At 35.4% G+C, this 18,919-nt stretch overlaps 1 protein-coding gene across 1 annotated transcript in view; it reads left to right on the plus strand.

Annotated features, from left to right (window-relative positions):
• The window catches only part of KCNU1 (potassium calcium-activated channel subfamily U member 1), a 268,697-nt gene that overhangs the window by 114,088 nt on the left and 135,690 nt on the right, over positions 1-18,919 (plus strand). Inside the window, 4 exon segments of the mRNA XM_051975505.1 lie at positions 2,177-2,289; positions 3,033-3,101; positions 14,466-14,555; positions 14,697-14,797. Of these exon segments, the coding sequence (XP_051831465.1) occupies positions 2,177-2,289; positions 3,033-3,101; positions 14,466-14,555; positions 14,697-14,797 (373 nt within the window).

Raw genomic sequence — 18,919 nt, forward strand, 5'->3', positions numbered from 1 at the left:
AATTCAAGGGAATTCAGAAAACTTCTAGTAAAGGTGGGTGAAGGATCCAGCTCAGTTCTCAGAAGGGGCCTGAATTGCCAAATGGGGAGATTTTGTCTAACCCAGATACTTTCTTTTGAATGAGGGACACAATTGTTAAAGAAAGACAGCATCCTTCATTTAATCACTCCCAAACAAAGATGCAGTTAGCCAGAGTAGTCCACAAAGGAAATGGTCAGTTACCCCTGATCCTATACTTTGAAGAGCCACCTAAGCTTTAGGGGCCAAGGTATCTAAAGTTGTGATTTTTATCTTTCATCCAGGTAAAGAAACCAGGTGACACAATTGGTAAATGAAGAATGTGGTTCTCACCTGATGATGCTCATATCTGATCTCCAAGGCAACACAACTAAATCTGGAGCTGGTCACTTAGCAACAACACTCTCTCTCCTTCCAAACATATGCTCCTCTGGTTGCATATTGCCTTGTCATGATCTTCTTCTCCCTTTTTGGAAGCTTTCCTCCCTTTGCCAACATGTTTATCTACTACTACTCACAGTATTTATCATGTTGGTTCCATGGGTCAATGAAAATGTGACAAAATTGGGGGACACATTTTGATTTTCCTTTGATTCCACAACTCAGTTAAAATGGGCCAGACCACTCAGCAGAATTATAAGAGGATATTAAGGCACTGTTATTCTCCATTCCTTCACTCTTATAATTTTGGAAAACTACAGTAACATCTTATGCCATTAGGAAAAGACCCCATTGCCCTCTGGGGTTACCTGACCATGGACAAAGGAAACTAATGCCTTCTTGGAGGTATGTAGAATCAGAAAATCTCAGACTTGGAAAGATATGGACATCAATAAGCATTTATTAATCCCCTACTAATCTCAGTTGTACTTGAACTATAATCTTTTCTGTACTATTTCCAACAGGAAGCTATCCAGCCTATGATAGGACCTTAAGTAATAAGGAACTAACTACTTAATTACCAACTATTCTTGAAATGACCAATTGCACTTCAGAATAGCTCTAATAGGATATATCTTTACACAGAGATCAAATTAGCTTCTGAATTGCTTCCACTCATTATTAAAACCAATTGTTAAAGTGAGAATTCTCCAACTTGGAAACAGCCCAAAAGTCAACTCATCCAGCTAAACAAGTCTCATACTTAACATGACCCTGAGAAATGAGCATACAGTTTTTCCTTGAACATCTCCAGGAAGAAGAACTCACTCCTTCAAATATAAATATTGTACTCCTGGACTCTTCTGTTTCTTTGTTAAAACATTTTCCCCAAATGTGCTTCAAATCTCTGCTATTTCTACCATTGCTTCTACATCTATCTCGTTGAGCCTAAGCTCTCATTCATAATATAACAAACTTTAGAATATCAGAGAAGAGCATTCATACCACTTGATAAATCATCCCTCATTCTAAGCATTTCCACTTTCATAGTATAAAAAATTCATAATTGATATTGTTCTTCAACTTCCTTTGATTATGGCTTCTCAGCCAGGACTACCTGCTGAATTCCAGAGGATGGGTGGTATCCATATTTCACTTCATTTCAGTTCAAAATAACAAATTATTAAGTGCTCACTACATGTAGGACACTGTGTCAGCTTCTGAGAATTAGAAAACAAAAATGAAACTCCTTTGAGAAACTTATATTGCAGAAAGTTAAAATATGCAATAGATAGAGCACTGAGACTGAAGTTACCAAGATCTGAGTTCAAATCTGCTCTCAGATACTTATTAGCTATTTATCCTTGGGTTACTCATTTAATCTCAGTTTGTCTCAGTTTCCTCCTTTGCAAAATGTGGATAATAACAACACCTACCTCCCAAGTTGTTGTGAAGATCAAATCAGATATTTGTAATGGACTTGACACAATGCATGGTACATAGTAGGTACTAGCTAAGTGCTAATTCTCTTCTTCTCTCTTCCTTCTTACACTAATAAATAAATACATGGTTATACAAAGAAATAAAGTAATCTTGAGAGAGAGAAGGAGATAGGGGGCAGGAGAGAGAGAGGAAAAAGAAGAGAAGAGGGAAAGGAAAAGGGAGAAGGAAAAACAGAGGGAGCGGGAGAAAGAAAAATGCAGAGTGGCCCCAGTGTGTTTTAGTATTCCTGATTTCTGTACCTGTACACATTTTGCTATCTGTTTATGTATTCTAGATCATCCCCAAACAAGCCTGGCAAAAATATTTCCTGGATGGCCTGAACAATAACATTGTGACTCATGTCCTCTCCAATGACTTTGAGGGAATGACTTTCCCTGAAGTTTCTCGGTAAGTCAATATTTTTTTCTTTTGTCTTTTCTACTTGCTCTATCTTTTCAAGTACATTTAGCAGTGTGCTCTCCTTACATACAGGATGGCTTGATCAGCAGGTGAACTCCCTCTTGCTTATATATTTTATCTTGCCTTCTTCCTAGTGCCTCCATCTTCCAAAGCAAGGGTCCTGAGTTTTTCATGGAGAGATGGCAATCTATAAGCACCAAAGAGCAATTGTTTATGAGACTTAGTGAGAATGAGGGAGTTAGAAGCACCTGCCCAACTATCTTATCTGATTGGATTTCTTTTCCATAAGTCACAGGGAGATACATACCTCTATCTCCATTTTAACACTCCTTTTACCTCCACCAAAGAAGGCAGAGAATGTTTATGAGAGGAGAGAAAAGAAGTATAAGGGCAAGAACTGGTTCATTTGTGTCTTTATGTCCCCAGCAGATAGAACACTGTGTGGCACAAAGTCCACAATTCAGAAATGTTCATTTAATTAAAATGGACAGAAATATTGTTTGTTTGTAAGTTCCCTGACATCAGCCTTTATAAAAAGGAAGCAGAGAGTTAGGGAAAGCCATTAAAAAAGCAAGAGAATTTGGGGAAAAGGCTTTGTCAATACTGATGACCTTTTCCTCTTCTGATAGCCAGGGTAGAACATGAATGAGATCTCTGTGCAACCATACCTAGAGACCACCTTCTTCTGCCTCCAGGCCTTCTTATCGGTGCCTTTCTTTCCTCTTGCCTAGGCTCTGCTTTGTGAAGCTTCATGTCATGCTAATAGCCATTGAATATAAGGCAAATGCAAGTGGAATCAGGTAATTAAGTTTTTTTTTTTCCTCTGAATTTTTTTAGAATTACTCTAAATCTGGTATGGTGAATTTTGTTTTTCCTGAAGACACAAAACTACATGTAGCTAAACAGTTTTTACCTGCTGACTTACTCTATTATAGAGTTGGTCCACTCTTACTAACTAGCTAAAGATTGTGAAATCAGTTCATTCAATAGATGGGAATGATCCAAGCTATTGTTACTGGCAGGATTCAGACTGTGGACCCATTAGTACTAAAAAAGACCATTAACAAAATGATAAACCAGATCATTCTTAATATTAGGCTCTATTTCCTTATATGAATCCTAAATTTGTTTCTTTGCAATATCTAATCATTTCTACCATTTTTTTCCTCTGGGACTAATCACAAAATAATGATTGTTCATGAAATACTTGACCACAGTTATCACATCCCCTCTGAATTTTCTCTTCTTCAGGCTAAAAATACATTCAAACTGTTTTTAAACCAATCATCCTATGTGTCATGATCTAGAGAACTTTCACAATCCTGGTTACTCTTCTTTGAATGCTCTTCAACTTATCAACAATCTTCTTGAAATGCAGCACTTAGAACTAAACACAATAAGACAGAGGAAAGATCTATAATAAGATAATATTTTCCTATATACGATCTGACCTCCTTAGGTCAGACTCTCAATGTAGACTAAGATATAATTTATTTTCTTGGATTCTATATCAAACTTTTATCTGCCTGTAATATTTACCAGTTCTTAGGCTAGTAATCACCCTCTGTGCTGATAACAGAGTCATATTAAGACAACTTTCTTATGTAAAAAAAGAAAAAAGGAAATTTAGTTCTTATTTATCACTTAGAATTTTCTAAATTCCTCTTCATGAACATCAACCAACTGCATCACTTAAGAGTTTTGCATTTTATCATTGGGCCTAATACAGAAAATTATAAAGTTTGGCTGTTACTCTTTCCAATTCTTTAGATCATAGTATTATATTCCTTGCAACTATAAAATAATATGTGCAGAATACCAGCATTAAAAATATGGACAGAAAAATTTGGGGCAATATCTTAAGCACAATCTAAATTTAAAGCCGGGAGATCAGTTAGGAGGATATTGACTGAAATTAGAACCAGAAATAAGGAATTGGCTGTGTGAATAATGAAAAGGAGATGGATGTAAAACATGTTACATAAACAGAAGCTTCAAAATTTGGCAACCTTTCTGACAGTTGCAGTGAGAGAAAAGAGTCAAGGATAATTCCAAGGTTGCAGGCCTAAAAGACTGGAAGGATAACCATGTGCTCAAAACAAATGAGGATATATGGAAGAGATATATGTTTAGAGGGAAAGGTAATCTGTGTTGGATATATTGCATCTGAAGTATACATGGGATATCCAGTTTAAAATGTCCAGGTGAGGAGCCAAGATAATGAAGTGAAGGTAGGGAGCTGCCCAAGTTCTCCCCTAAACTCCTCCAATACCTTTAAATAATGACTCTAAACAAATTTTAGAGTATCAGAATCCTCAAAAAAACAAGTAGAACAATTTTCCAGGAGAAGGCAGCTTAGAAATTTGGCAAGAGAGTTCTGGTGCATCAGGGTGGGTCTGGAGAACAATCGGGACACAGGCCATGCCAGAAAAGCCTACATCCCAGGAAAACAGGAATAGACACTGGCGTCCTTGAATTACACGAGTGGCTGTGATCTTTAGACCCCCTAAGCCCACAGAGACCAAGGGCAACTAAGTATACCAGGGTGTGAGAGGAGTCCCAACCCAAATATCAGGAGCCTTTAAGTCAACTGCAGCAGAAGCAGCAGTTTCCTGAGATCTCAGCCTACATATTGAAGTTAAGAGGGGTGGTGGTCAAAGAGTGATTACAGGGACCTCTTTGCTGGCACTTTGCTTTGCCCATACTCTGGGTAGCAGTGCTGGCTCACAGTACAGATTCCTTCTAGGGATGTCTGAAAATAGATACACAAAACCCCTAAAACTTTGAACATCACAAGCTACACCATGGAAATAGAACCCTACTTTTAACAAAGAATTAAAAGCCAAGTAAGTAGTATGCTTTTAAAAATAGAAATTGAGCAAACAGCAGAAAAAGATTTTGATTATAGAAAGTTACTATGGTGACAAAGAAGATCAAGATATACACTCAGATGACAAAAAGTCAAATCCAGAGCCTCCAAGAAAAATAAGAATTGTTTTCAGGCCATGGAAGAGCTCAAATGGGATTTTGAAAATCAAGAAAGAGAGGTATAGGAAAAATTGAGAAGAGAAAAGATAGTGATGCAAAAGGAAATACAAAAAGCTAATGAGCAGAAGAATTCCATAAAAAGCAAAACAGGCCAAATGGAAAAGGAAATACAAAAGCTCAGTGAGAAAAATAATTCCTTAAAAATTAGATTTGAGAAAATGGAAGCTAATGACTTTATGAGAAATCAAGAAACAATAAAACAAAACCAAATGAATGAAAAATAGGAAAAATGGAAAATAACTCATTAGAAAAAAATTGACTAGGAAAATAGATGCAGGAGAGATAATTTTAAAATTATTGGTCTACCTGAAAGCCATGATCAAAAAAAGATCTTGGACATCATCTTTCAGGAAAATTAGCAAGGAAAACTGTCTTAGATGAGAGGGTAAAATCTTCTTCTTTTAAAATAAGTAGAATGGTTCTCTCTGGGGGAGAAGTGCAGGTTTCTCGGGAGAGGTTTTTCTTGGAGGCAGCCTTAGTATCAGTTCAGATCAACAATTATCCCAAATGCAGCCAGCTGGTAAAAATACAAATTTTATTTCTCCTTCCAAGTCTTGTCTCTTTCCTTGGGCCCAGATAGCTAGATTCTTAGAGGTCTATTTCTCTGCTCAGTTCCAAGAGCTCCCTCCTAATGTCTCCAAATCCAAAGGTTTTGTCCTTCAGCCTCTGCCTCTGCTTTCTTCAGTCTCCAACCAGCACAAGATGGAATGGATCTCTTGTCTCCTTCACTTGGGGCTCGGCTAGCTTTCTGGCGAGTCTTTCAGACCAGTTTGGTCTCAGTGGGGGAAGTGCAGGAGCCACCACAGTGGTGTGAGATGAAGATGAATCTGGTTGTGCCTCGGAGAGAGCCTTCTCAATCTCCGGCTCAACTCTCCACTCATAGCTTCTTCCTCTCAAAACTCTTCTTCCACTACCAGCCAGCCAAGTGGAAAATATTCTGGAATAGATCTCTCTTGCCTCGGAGAGAGGGCTTCTGGTGTAAGTCCGCTGAAATCTGTCCGAAAGCCTCTGTCTACTTCTTTTATACGAGAGAGAGGAATTATGGATTTTCTCCCATAGTGCTCTCTGGCCCTAAGAGCTTTAAGGGAGGTGTGAATTCACAAAGTTATACAGTTAACTTTGTGAATCTCTCATACTTGTGAACTCCAATGAGTAAAGGTGTGAACACAAGCATTGTATCAATTAGTTCTACTTAGTACCTTGTTTCAGGTTTTGGCCCAAAACATCTTCTTGTAAGATCAGATCAATAATCTATCAACTCTAATGAGTTAGCAGTTTGTAAAGATTCCAACAGAAAAAATCTACTTGTCACTTCCTGGAAGAGATCCCAAGATGAAAATTCCCAAAAATTATTATAGTCAAATTCTAGAACTCCCAGGTTGAAGAGAAAATATTTCAAGCGGCTATAAAGAAACAATTCCAGTATTGTAAAGCCACAGTCCAAATAGCAGCTTCTACATGAAAAGACCAGAAGGTTTGGAATATGATATTCCAGAGAACAACGGAGCTAGGATTACAAGCAAGAATAATCTACTCAGAAAACTTGACTATAATCTCTCAACGGAAAAGGTGGAAATTCAGTGAAATAGAGAACTTTCAAGCATTCATGATGAAAAGACCAGAGCTGAATAGAAGATTGATTTTTAAATTCAGGACTCATGAGAAACATAAGCAGCTATTAGGTAAAGGCAATCATAAAGGACTTAAGATTTATTTGTTAGCATTCTCACATAGGAAGATATTTGTAACTCCTAAGAACCTTTTTGTCATGATTATGGCTATTAGAGGGAATGTATATAGAGAGATGACACTATTTTGAGTTGAATATGAAGGGATAATAACTAAAAAATAAAATAAACTCAAGGGGGAAAGAGAAATGTACTGAGAGAGAAAAGGAAATGGAGAGGGAGAATAGTGGATATTACCTGCCATAATAGAGGCAAGAAAAAACTTTTATTATAGAGGGGGATTGAGTGAATCTTACTTTTATCAGAATTGGCTTAAAAATGAAGTAACATACACTCTTTATGGAAATAAAAATCTATCTTTTTGATACATTTTGCCAAATATATGCAAAGATAGTTTTCAAGATTCATCTTTGTAATATTTTATGTTCCAATTTTTTTCTCTTCATTCTCTCACTCCTCCCTCCCCTACTCAATAAACAATCTGATACAGGTTGAACATGTGCAATTATTCTAAAGATATTTTCATATTCTTCCTGTGCAAGAAAAATCAAATCAAGAGGGTAAAAATAAGAAATTAAAAATCAAAACAAACAACAAAAAGGTATAAATACTATGCTTTGATGCACATTCAGTCTCCATAATTGTCTCTCCAGATGCACATGGTTCTTTCAATTTCAAGCCTATTGGAATTGCCTTGAATCAACTGGAAAAAGAAAAGATCCAAGTCAATCACAGTTGATTATCACATAATCTTGTTGTTTCTATATACAATATTTTCTTAATTCTGCTCATTTCAGCTCAACTTAGCATCAGTTCATATAAATCTTTCTAGACTTTTCTGAAATCAGCCTGTTCACCATTTCTTTTTTTTCCTCTTTCTTTTCTTTTTTCTTTCTTTCTTTCTTTCTTTCTTTCTTTCTTTCTTTCTTTCTTTCTTTCTTTCTTTCTTTCTTTCTTTCTTTTTTTTTTTTAACTGAGGCAATTGGGGTTAAGTGACTTGTCCAGGGTCACATAGCCAGGAAGTATTAAGTATCTGCGACCAGATCTGAACTCAGATCCTCCTGACTTTAGGGTACTCTATTCACTGTGCCACCTAGCTGCCCCTGCTTACCATTTCTTATGGAAAAATAATATTCTATTATATTCATATATCATACCTTATGCAACTATTCCCCCACTGATGAGCATTCACTCAATCTCAAGTTCTTTGCCATTACAAAAAGGACTGCTACAAACGTTTTTACACATGTGGGTCCTTTCCCCTTTTATGATCTCTTTGGGATATAGAGCTAGTAGAGACACTGCTGGATCAAAGCATTATGTATGTATAGTTTTATAGTCCTTTGAGCACAGTCCAAAATTACTCTCCAAAATGGTTGGATCAGTTCACAGTTCTACCAACAATGCATTAATGTCCCGGTTTTCTCACATCTCACCCAACATATACCATTATCTTTTCCTGTCAGCTAATCTGAGAGGTGTGAAATGATACCTCAGAGTTGTCCTAATTTGCATTTCTCTAAGCAATAGTGATTTAGAGAACTTTTTCATATGACTACAAATGGTTTTAATTTCTTCATTGGAAAAATTTTTTGACCATTTATCATTTGGGGAATGACTTGTATAGAAATCTATCTTACTCTTCAGGAAAGTAGGAGAAGGAGAAGATGGGAGAATGGGGAATGGTGATAGAAGAATGAAGACATTGTAGCAAGGGAAGGTCAGAAGCAAAACACTTTTGAGGAGGGACAGAGTGAAAGGAAATAGAGAATAGAATATATGGCAACATACAGTTAGAAATAGTAATGGGAAAAAGAATTTTCAAGCAAGTTTCTCTGATGAAGGTTAAATTTCTCAAAGGTATAGGAAACTGAGTCAAATATTTATTTTTTAAAAATAGCCATTCCTCAATTGAGAAATAATCAAAAGATAGGATTTATGTCCACAGAGTTATAAATTTATGCATATCCTTTTACCTAACAATACTACTTGTAGGCATGAATCCCAAAAGAGATTTTTTTTAAAAAAAGAAAACATATATGTACAGATATTTCTACCAGCTTTTTTTTCAGAGCAAAGAATTGGAACTTGAGGTAATATCCATCAATTGGGGAATGGCTGAATAAATTGTGGTATGTGATTATGAAGAAATATTATTGTTCTATAAGATATGATTAGCAGGATGCTATCAGGAAATCCTGGAAAGTCCTCTATAAGTGCAAAGTGAAATGTATTGTTTATATAGTGATAGCAATGTAGTTATGGGATGATCAGTTGTGAATGACTTTGCTATTTGCAGCAAAACATTTACTCAAGACTACTTTGATGGAGAAAAAACTGATTATGTCTAAGTACAGACTGACAAATACTTTAAAATTTTTTTTTCTTGAGGAATTTTTTGGGGGGCGGTATCTATTCTTTCTTTTATAACATGACTTTTATGGAAATGCTTTGCACAACTTCAAGTGAACCTTCTCAATGAGGAATGTGGGGAGGAAAGGGGAGAATCTAGAATTCAAAATATTAAAAACAAATATAAAAATGTTTTACATATAACTTGGGAAATTTTTAAAAAACTTTTTAAAAAGTCCAGTAGGAAACTGTGGGATAGAATTGACAAAAAGGGAGAATTCTGTATGTTTGTGTGTGTGTGTGTGTGTGTGTGTGTGTGTGTGTGTGTGTGTATGTGAGAGAGAGAGAGAGAGAGAGAGAGAGAAAGAGAGAGAGAGAATGAGTAAGTTTGTGTGTATGCATGTATGTGTGTGTGTGTGTGTGTGTGTGTGTTTGCATGTGAATCTTTATAGAGATGATATTTTAGTTAGCCTAGAAGTAATTAATACTGGGGTCTCGGGTTTAGTCATAACTTCTCAACATTCCAAGCAATTTTTAAATATATATATATAATGTGAAGATGTGCCAGCTTGCATCGCAAGATGATTCCTTGTTTGGCTGTTTCTTATATCAATGAAATCCCAGATCTAACAAGTCCTATCTGTTATAGCATAAAAATGAATGAAATATGCATTCTGATGAAAATTTTAAAAGATAATATTTTAAACCTGTGGAAACTGATGAAGAAAATAATTAAAAGGATATAGAAATAAAACAGAAGAGGACCTGGACAGAATCTTAGGCTATATTCAAAATTAGGGTACAGGATGTAGAGGATGGACCAGCAAGGATGCTGAGATATATAAAAGACTTAGGAGAAAACACTATCAAAATAAACTAAAGAAGAGAAGAATAAACAGAGAATAGTGTCAAATGCTGCAGAGAAGTCAAAAAAGCTTATGACTAAGGAAAAAAAATTGGTAATAAAAAGATCACTATCAGAATGCTGAGGTTGGAATCGGAAAAATCTGAGTTAAAAACTGGCTTCAGATATGTACTAGATGTATATATCTCTATTTGACTCACTTTCATTAACTATAAAGTAGTGATAATAATAGCACCTAGCCCACAGGGTTGTTGTGATAGTCAGCTACTTGTAAAGTACTTAATACAGTGTTTAGCATATATCAAAATATATATAAATGCTTATCCCTTACCTGTCTCATCTCCCCCATCCCCACCCCCCCCACACATACACACATATACACTGAAGAGAGTAGTTCAAAGATGCTGGAAAGGATGGCGCCGGAATCAATGTCATGTGGAAAATAAAGCTTTTTATGAGTCCTAAAAGACAGGTGCAATATGAGAGGAAGACAAACAAAATGAAGAAAAGTTTGTCAGAAGAAAAGTAAATATCAAAGAAACAGAAAAAGGCAGGAAGTGTTGGAATGAGATATGTGAAACAAAGGCTTGAGAAGGATGGGGAAAAGAGTATGAGACAATAACTGCAGAGAAGTTATATTACTTTTAGATTTATGAAGATTAATTTTCAAAGGTATTGGGAGAGTAGTAGGTGGCAAGGGTTTGCTAACTAAATAGATTAAGAGTGTGTAGAAGATAGTTAGAAGATTAGAATCTGGGGCCTTATGGGCTGCAAGGAGATTTTTCCCATGGAAGACTGAGATTCTATGTGTAGTGAATGACTCTTTAAGTGACCCTTTAACCTGCCTTTTCCTCCAAATATTAGGTATTTATTATTTGCTTTGATGACTTTCCCATATTTACAGAGTTCAGCATTCAAAACCTTATCTTCATTACTCCATATCTAGCATAGAGTCCAACTTTAACAGAAAATTAACAGTCAATAAATAGGCTGGAAAAATGAGTTACTAAAATAAATTTTAAAAGGTTACTAAAATAAATAGCTCCTTAAAAATATAATTGGTCAAGTAAAAGCTAATGATTCCATGAGACAACAAGAAAAAAATTCTAAAAAAGAAAAAAATTTGAAAAAAAAACTTAAATATCTCATTGGAAAAGGCAATTGATATGCAAAATAGACTGAGAATTCATTTAAGAATATTGCATTACCTGAGTCATGATCGAGACAAAACAAACAAACAAAAAACAACTACAAGTCATATTTCAAGAAATCATCAAGGAAAACCTCCCTAGTATTATAGAACCAGAGGGTAAAATAAAAATTGATAGAGCCAAATGATCACCTTTAGAAAGAAATTACAAAATGTAAATTCCCAGGAAAATTATAGGCAAATCTCAGAGCTCTTAGGTAAAGTGGAAAAAGAATATTGAAGGAACCAGAGAAAAATAATTCAAATATCATAGTCACAGTCAGAATCATAAAAAGATTTGGGCACTTTTCACATTAAACTATTGGAGAACTTGGAAGATAAAATATAGAATAAAGAAGCTAGAATTACAATCAAACATAACATATCCAGTAAAACTGAGTATAATACTTCCAGAGGGGAAATTTATATCTAATGAAATAGAAAACTTTTAAGGATTTTGAAGAAAAGACCAAAGCTAGATAAAAATTTGACTTTCAAATATAAGACTGAAGAGAACCATAAAAAAATAAGAATGAGAGAGAAATCATAAGAAACTTGATATGCTTAAACTATTTACAATCCTATATGGGAAGATGATAATTGTAATTTCTAAGAATCTCATTATTGTTCAAATTAAGAAGAAAACAGACTCTGAGGTACTACCACATACCTATCAGATTTGTTAATATAACAAAAAAGAAAGAAAAAAAAGAAAAGAAAATGACAAATATGGGGAGGGGCAGAATGTGGAAAATAGGGACATTTTTAGTGGAGTTATAAATTGATTCATCCATTCTGGAGAGCAATTTGGAGCAATGTCCAAAGAGATATAGAATCATGCATATCATTTAAAACAATACCTCTTGTAGATCTATATCACAAAGGCATTAAAGAAAAATGAAAAGAACTCATATCTAAAAATATAGTTATTAGCTCTTTTTCCAGTGGCAAAGAATTGGAAATTGAGGGGATGCTTATCACTTGTGGAATGGCTAAACAGGTTTGTTATATGATTTTGATGGAGTACTTTTAAACTATAAGAAATGACAAGTAGAAAAACTTGTAAACACTTACATAAACCAATAAAAAGTGAAGTGAGCACAACTAGGAAACTATTCTAAACTACCAATAATATTATATAATAATCAACTGAGAATGATTTCACCATTATCAGCAATGGAACGACCCAAGTCAATTACAAAGACTAATGATGAAAAATGCTATCTATCACTAATGAAAGAACTGGTGGAGTCTGAATGCATATTGAAATATATAAACTATTGAGGAAAGACCAAATATGATCAAAATAATATGTGTTATATTAATGGAAAATAAAAACATATTGAAAACAAAGGTGACTATTTTTACTTTGGAAAATGGAATGGAGCCTCCTTGATTGAATTGACCTTTGTGAGGCAAAAAGAAATAGAAAGGAAAGCCCCACAGGATAAGAAGTAGTCATGTAAGAGTTTACTTTTTCCTTGGTATTCAGATGGCTTAGTGATTTACAGTTGGAAGGGATTTTAGAGATCATCTGGTTCAATCCCTTCATTTTGCAGATGAGGAAATTTGAAGTCTAGAGAAGTCTTTAACTTGACAAATGTCTAGTTAAATGTAACAGAGACAGCTTTTGAATATTTGTTTTCTGACTTCAAATCCAACACTTTTTCCACTTTACTTTTTTCCACATGTTGCTTATGCAGTATTTTATATTAAATATATATAACTTTTCATTTTATCCTCCTACTAAAAACTATAAAAAGCGATATTATGCTATCTAAAAATTTAACTTCTCCCGCCATCATACTTTTATGCATATTAGACATTTCATTCTTGTTAATGAATTCAAATATGAACTTCTTATCTTAAATATGTATCAGAAAGACAATCAAACTTGTAACCAAGCTACTTGGGCTTCAGTGCTAGCCCCAACACTTAATGCTTAGAGAAATGGCACTGGCTTAGGTCATTTGACATCCCTTAGAGTTAGTTTCCTCAGCTGTAAAACATGCATGATAATAATTTCAATTCCTACCTCAAAGGATATCTGTAAGGAAAGCACTATTATTACAGTAGTCATATTTTGTTATGGATAGGAAAAATGAATAAACAGGACACAAACAGCAATTTAAAGTCCTGGCTTGCCTTTAAAACTCTGTTTAAACACTTTCTCTTCAATAACACCTTCCTTCATTAGATTCCTCTTCCCAGTTTATGAGGGCTTCCCTTTCAAAAAATCTTTGTATTTCTTTTATATGTGTTTTACATAGATGTGTTGCTTCCTTCTTCTTCCTCTCCCCAAGAATGCCAACTTCTTGTGAGAATGGATTATTTCGTTTTTGGTCTTTAGACCTCTAGCTTATAATATTATATTATTATACCTATAATTTATATATGTGATATATATAAATTATAAATATAATAATAATAAGATATTTAATTCATCCTAGGTTTTGATTGATTGATTGATTGATAAAGATAATGACAATCTGACTCAGGAATTCTAAACTTAGATGTAACTGGCTTTCACTGCCTCTGTGTGTGTGTGTGTGTAGGTGTGTGTGTGTGTGTGTGTGTGTGTGTGTGTGTGTGTGTGTGTATGGTGTGTGTATAGGTAAAATTTGGGAGAAGGAATGAATGCAACTTTGAATATATTCTGCATTTAATTCTGATCATAATTGTGGTAAAAATCAAGTGCACATTTTCTTTGGTAGTAAAGTAAAACTAATCATCATTATTTAAATGTGAGAATCCTTCATCAATGAAAGGGAAAAGGGAATAAGTACTTACTATGTGCCAGGCATTGTGCAACTCTGAAAGGCAGGTTTTATTATTTTCCCCTTTTTACAATGTAGGAAACTAAGGCAAATAGAAATGTTTTAACTCAAGTTCACACAACCAACCTGTGAAAGGATTTGAACTCAGGTCATCCTGACTTGAGGCTTAAAGTTTTAGGCCTTACACTTACATAACTGTTTCAATAACAGCAATTAACAATAACCATTTCATTTTGCATTTGCAGAAGCTTAATGTTGAATCCACCTGCACTGATTAAGGTAAACAGGAACACAACAGGATTTTTTATTGCCAAATCTGTAGAGGAAGTCAGAAGGTAACTTTATTTTATGTTATTTTGTGTTAGGGGTGGTGGAGCGCTAAAGTAAATGCAATTGGCAGGTGTCTTCATTTAGTCTGTTTTTTGCAGAGTGTTAAACCTCATCAGAATCATTCTTGATTTGCTTTCATTATCCAGAGCCTATTTTTACTGTATCAACTGTCATAGTGATGTGAATTCCCCAGAGCTCATTGGTCGCTGTGGCTGTGGAATCAAGAAAGGCCGGCAAATTAATGCAAGTGAGTAACCTTTCTTTAAGTACGTGCTGAGTTAGCTTTTTTGAAAACTAGCTCAGGGAGAAAGCAATCAGGTGAGTGGGAATGCTTAAGAGAAAATGAACTTTTCTTTTTGTAAATAATAATAATATTAATAATATTAGCTCTTTATTTTTCAAAATGCATGTAAAGATAATTTTCAACATTCACAAAAATCCCAAATATTGTTATAAAAGTCAGGCACTCTAGAAACAAATGAGCAGTCATGAACTATTTAATGTTTTATTAATACAACCTGATCAACACCAAGTAAACTCTTTCTCTCTGTGTGTGTCTGTGTTTCTATGTCTGTCTTTTTCTCTTCCCCCAATATTTTTAAATAATGGCTGCAAACAAATTCTAAAATAGCAAAATCCCCAAAAGACAAAGTAAAACAATTTTCCAGCCCAAAAAGTCTTAGAAGGTGGGCAGGAAAGGTCTGCTGCTCTAGGGGGAGAGTGGAGTTCAGTGTAGCCTGTGCAAGTACAGACCTGGCCCCTGCAAACTAGGAGTCTCAGGGTGAGAGAACCAGTGGCAGCAGTGACAATGTCCAGCCCTCTCAGCCCACAGATGGTAAGGGAATTAGAAAATGAGTCAGAAAGGGATTTACAGGAGGTGTTTTTTGGGCAGCAGAGGCAGGACTTTGTTGCATTGCTTATACTTGGATCTGGGTCTCCGTCCAGGGTCTTAGTTCCAGTAAGAAGGAAGAACTTGTGGTCCTCAGGGGAGCAGGGACCATGGTTACGGTTCTAGGGTAAAAAGATGCTTGTGGTCACTCACAAACCAGATTACAGTATGGGAGAGTAGTAAACACATCTCTACCTACATCATACCACTTGGAAGAGCCAACACTCGTTGGTTACCCCTGAATTATCTCTGAAAACAGCTGCAGAAAAAACCTGAAGCTTGCGATAGTGGCTCCTCCACTTGGGAGGCAGAGACTCACATTAGCATAGAATTAAAAGCCAAGAAATAGACTGGAAAATGAGCAAACAGAAGAAAAAAACTAACAATATAAGGTTAATATCCTGATAAGGAAGATCAAAACACATTCAAAAAACAACAAAATCAAAATCCCTGCATCTTAACACCTCAAAACAAAATATGAGGCCTTTGAAAAAACTCAAAAAGAATATTAAATACCAAGTAAAAGTGGCAGAGGAAAACTGGGAATAGAAATGAGAGTGATGACTGAAAATTTTCAAAAAGTCAACAGATTGATAAAAGTGATACAAAAAATGAGGAAAATAATGTCCTAAAAAAGAGAATAAGTCAAAATGGTAAATGGTATACAAAAATGCATTGAAAAGAATGCTTTAAATGGAAAATGGAAAAGTTGGTACACAAGCTCAATGAGAAAATAATTACTTAAAATTTAGAATTGGGCAAAAGGAAGCTTTGAGATATAAACAAATAAAAAACATAATGAAAAATATAGAAGGAAATATGAATCTCATTGGAAAAACAGCTGACCTGAAAAATAAATCTAGAATAAATTATTTAAGAAGGGGAAACATAGAGGTAGGGTGGGATAAATTATCAGACGTAAAAGAAGCTTGAAAGAGATTTTTATAGTGAATGGGGGAAGCAGAGAGAAGGTGCACATGAACATTACTTTCATCACAGTGAGCTCAGAAATGAAATAATATATACACTTAGTTAAATGTAAAAGTTTATCAGCATATAGGAAAGTAGGAATGTAAGGAGGCAAGAAAACAGTTTGGAGGAGGTAAAAATAAGGAACAAAATACTATTGAAAATGGACAGGGTTAAAGAAGAAAGATGGCAGGATAAATGGGGGTAATATATCTTGCTAGCTAGCTATATACCTATGTACATATATACATATAGCTTGTAATCATTACTGGGAAAAATACTTTATAATAAACTTCTCTGATAAAGACTTCATTTCTCAAGCATATAGAAAACTGAGTCAAATGTATACAAAAAAGTACCTTTCCTCAATTAACAAATGGTCAAAAATATTAACAGCAATTTTAGACAAAGTAATCAAAACTATCTATAGTCATGAAAAACAAAATGTTCTAAATCACTGTTGATGGAGGGTGGAGCCAAGAACTTGCCCAATCTTCCTCCAGAGCTCCAAATTCCTTTAAATGATAACTCTAAACAAGATTTAAAGCATCAGTAAACTCGAAAAGAGTAAAACATTTTCCACCCAAAGACAACTTAGAAGCTCAGTTCTGTGACATCAGGATAGAGTTCAGCCTGTAAGTCCGAGTGTAGACAGCTCCAGCCCCAGCTTCAATCCCAGCCCAGGCCCATCCCCACTGTCAGCAAGTTGGGACCTTTGGCCCAGCTGAAATGGTGCAGGCTTCTGGATCTCTTGGCCCAGGGCATCAGGGAGGCCTTGGAAGGTCAGTGCAGAGGGTCTGTGGTAACAGGATGGGGTTCCCACATGCAGTCCCGGCACAGCCCCAGTCTCAGCATCAGCTAGGTGGGACATCCAGGTCTGGGAGCACCAGGGAGGACATAGAAGGTCAGCAGAGAGGGTCTGTGGCAATGGGGTAGGAGTCAGGAGTATAGTCTCAGAGTAAGCTCCATTGGCATAGCCCCAGTCCCCAAGTCAGCAAAGCAGGACTCTGTTGCCTTAGTACACCGCATCTTCCAATTATAGTGGACTAAGGATGCTCCTAACAAGCTCCAGGGCAGAAAAGAGGGTTTGTGGTCAGGTCCCCTAGAAGGTTCTCTGAAAAGAGCTTCACAAAACCTTGAAGCTTGGGACAGTGCACATTCCATTCTGAAAACAAAGAGTGAAAAGCAGAGTAATAGGCTAGGAAAATGAGCAGACAACAAAAAAAGTTTCTGACCATAGAAAGTTATTATGACAAGGAAGATTAAAACACACACTTAGAAGATAACAAAGTCAAAACTCCTACATCACTATTGATGAGAGAAATGCAAATTAAAATAGCTCTGAGTTATACCTGTCAGATTGGCCAATATGATAGAACAGGAAAGTAACAAATGTTTGGGGGTTGTGAGGAAACTAAAACACTAACATGCTATTGGTGAAGTATCCTAATTCTGGAGAGCAATTTAGAACTATACCCAAAAGGGTTATAAAACTCTGCATACATAAGCCATATGACTACTAGACCAGTATCCCCAAAGAAAAAGAAACATAAAGGAAAATGATCTATCTATACAAAAATATGTATAGCAGCTCCTTAGTGTTGACAAAGAATTGAGAAGATGTCTGTTAATTGGGGAAAAGTTGAATAAGTTGTTGTATATGACGGTGATGGAATACTATTGTGCTTTAAAAAATGAGCAGGATCCTTTCAGAAAAACATGGAAGACTTACATGAATTGATACAAAATGAAATGATCCAAACTAGAATATCATCATATATAGTAATGGCAATATTGTATGATGATATACTATGAATAAGTTAGCTTTTCTCAGCAATAGAATGAACCATGAAAATTCTGTAGGATTTATGTGAAAGGTGTTCAGAGAAAGAACTGATAAACCTCTGTATAGATCAAAGATATGTATTTTTTGCTTTTCTTGGTTTTTTATCATGTTTTCTTTTACTGAATAACTTACATGGAAATATATTTTGCATGGCTATATGTGTTTAACATATGTTGAGTTCCTTACCTTCTCAATGAAGGTAGAACAAGGAGAGAGGGAATTTGGAACTCAAAATCTTAAGAAGAAAAAAAAGAATTTTAAAATTGATTTACATGTAGTTGGGAAAAATAAAATATTAAATAAGATTTTAAAAGGGGTGGGAAAAAAGATACCAGCTGTCCTCATTTGAGACACAATATTGTTGAGGATGCTGTGATCTCATAACTTATCGTTTGGTATGAGGTTCAGACTTCAGAGAATCATCCTTACCTTTTGAGATCAAAAGGAAGAAGAGGATTTAGGGTTAGAGACTTCCCCTTTAAAAAATCTAAGTTTCACCTCAGGAAACCAATTTAAAGAATCATTGTGACTTATAGTAAATAGAATATATCCCTGATAACTCTGAAGAGTGTGTGTGTGTGTGTGTGTGTGTGTGTGTGTGTGTGTGTATTGTGTTATATGTGTTTTGGGGTGGGAGGCCTTCATCACAGATCCCTAGGGGGGTG

Source organism: Antechinus flavipes, chromosome 2, assembly GCF_016432865.1.
Source record: "Antechinus flavipes isolate AdamAnt ecotype Samford, QLD, Australia chromosome 2, AdamAnt_v2, whole genome shotgun sequence".
Lineage (NCBI taxonomy): Eukaryota > Metazoa > Chordata > Mammalia > Dasyuromorphia > Dasyuridae > Antechinus > Antechinus flavipes.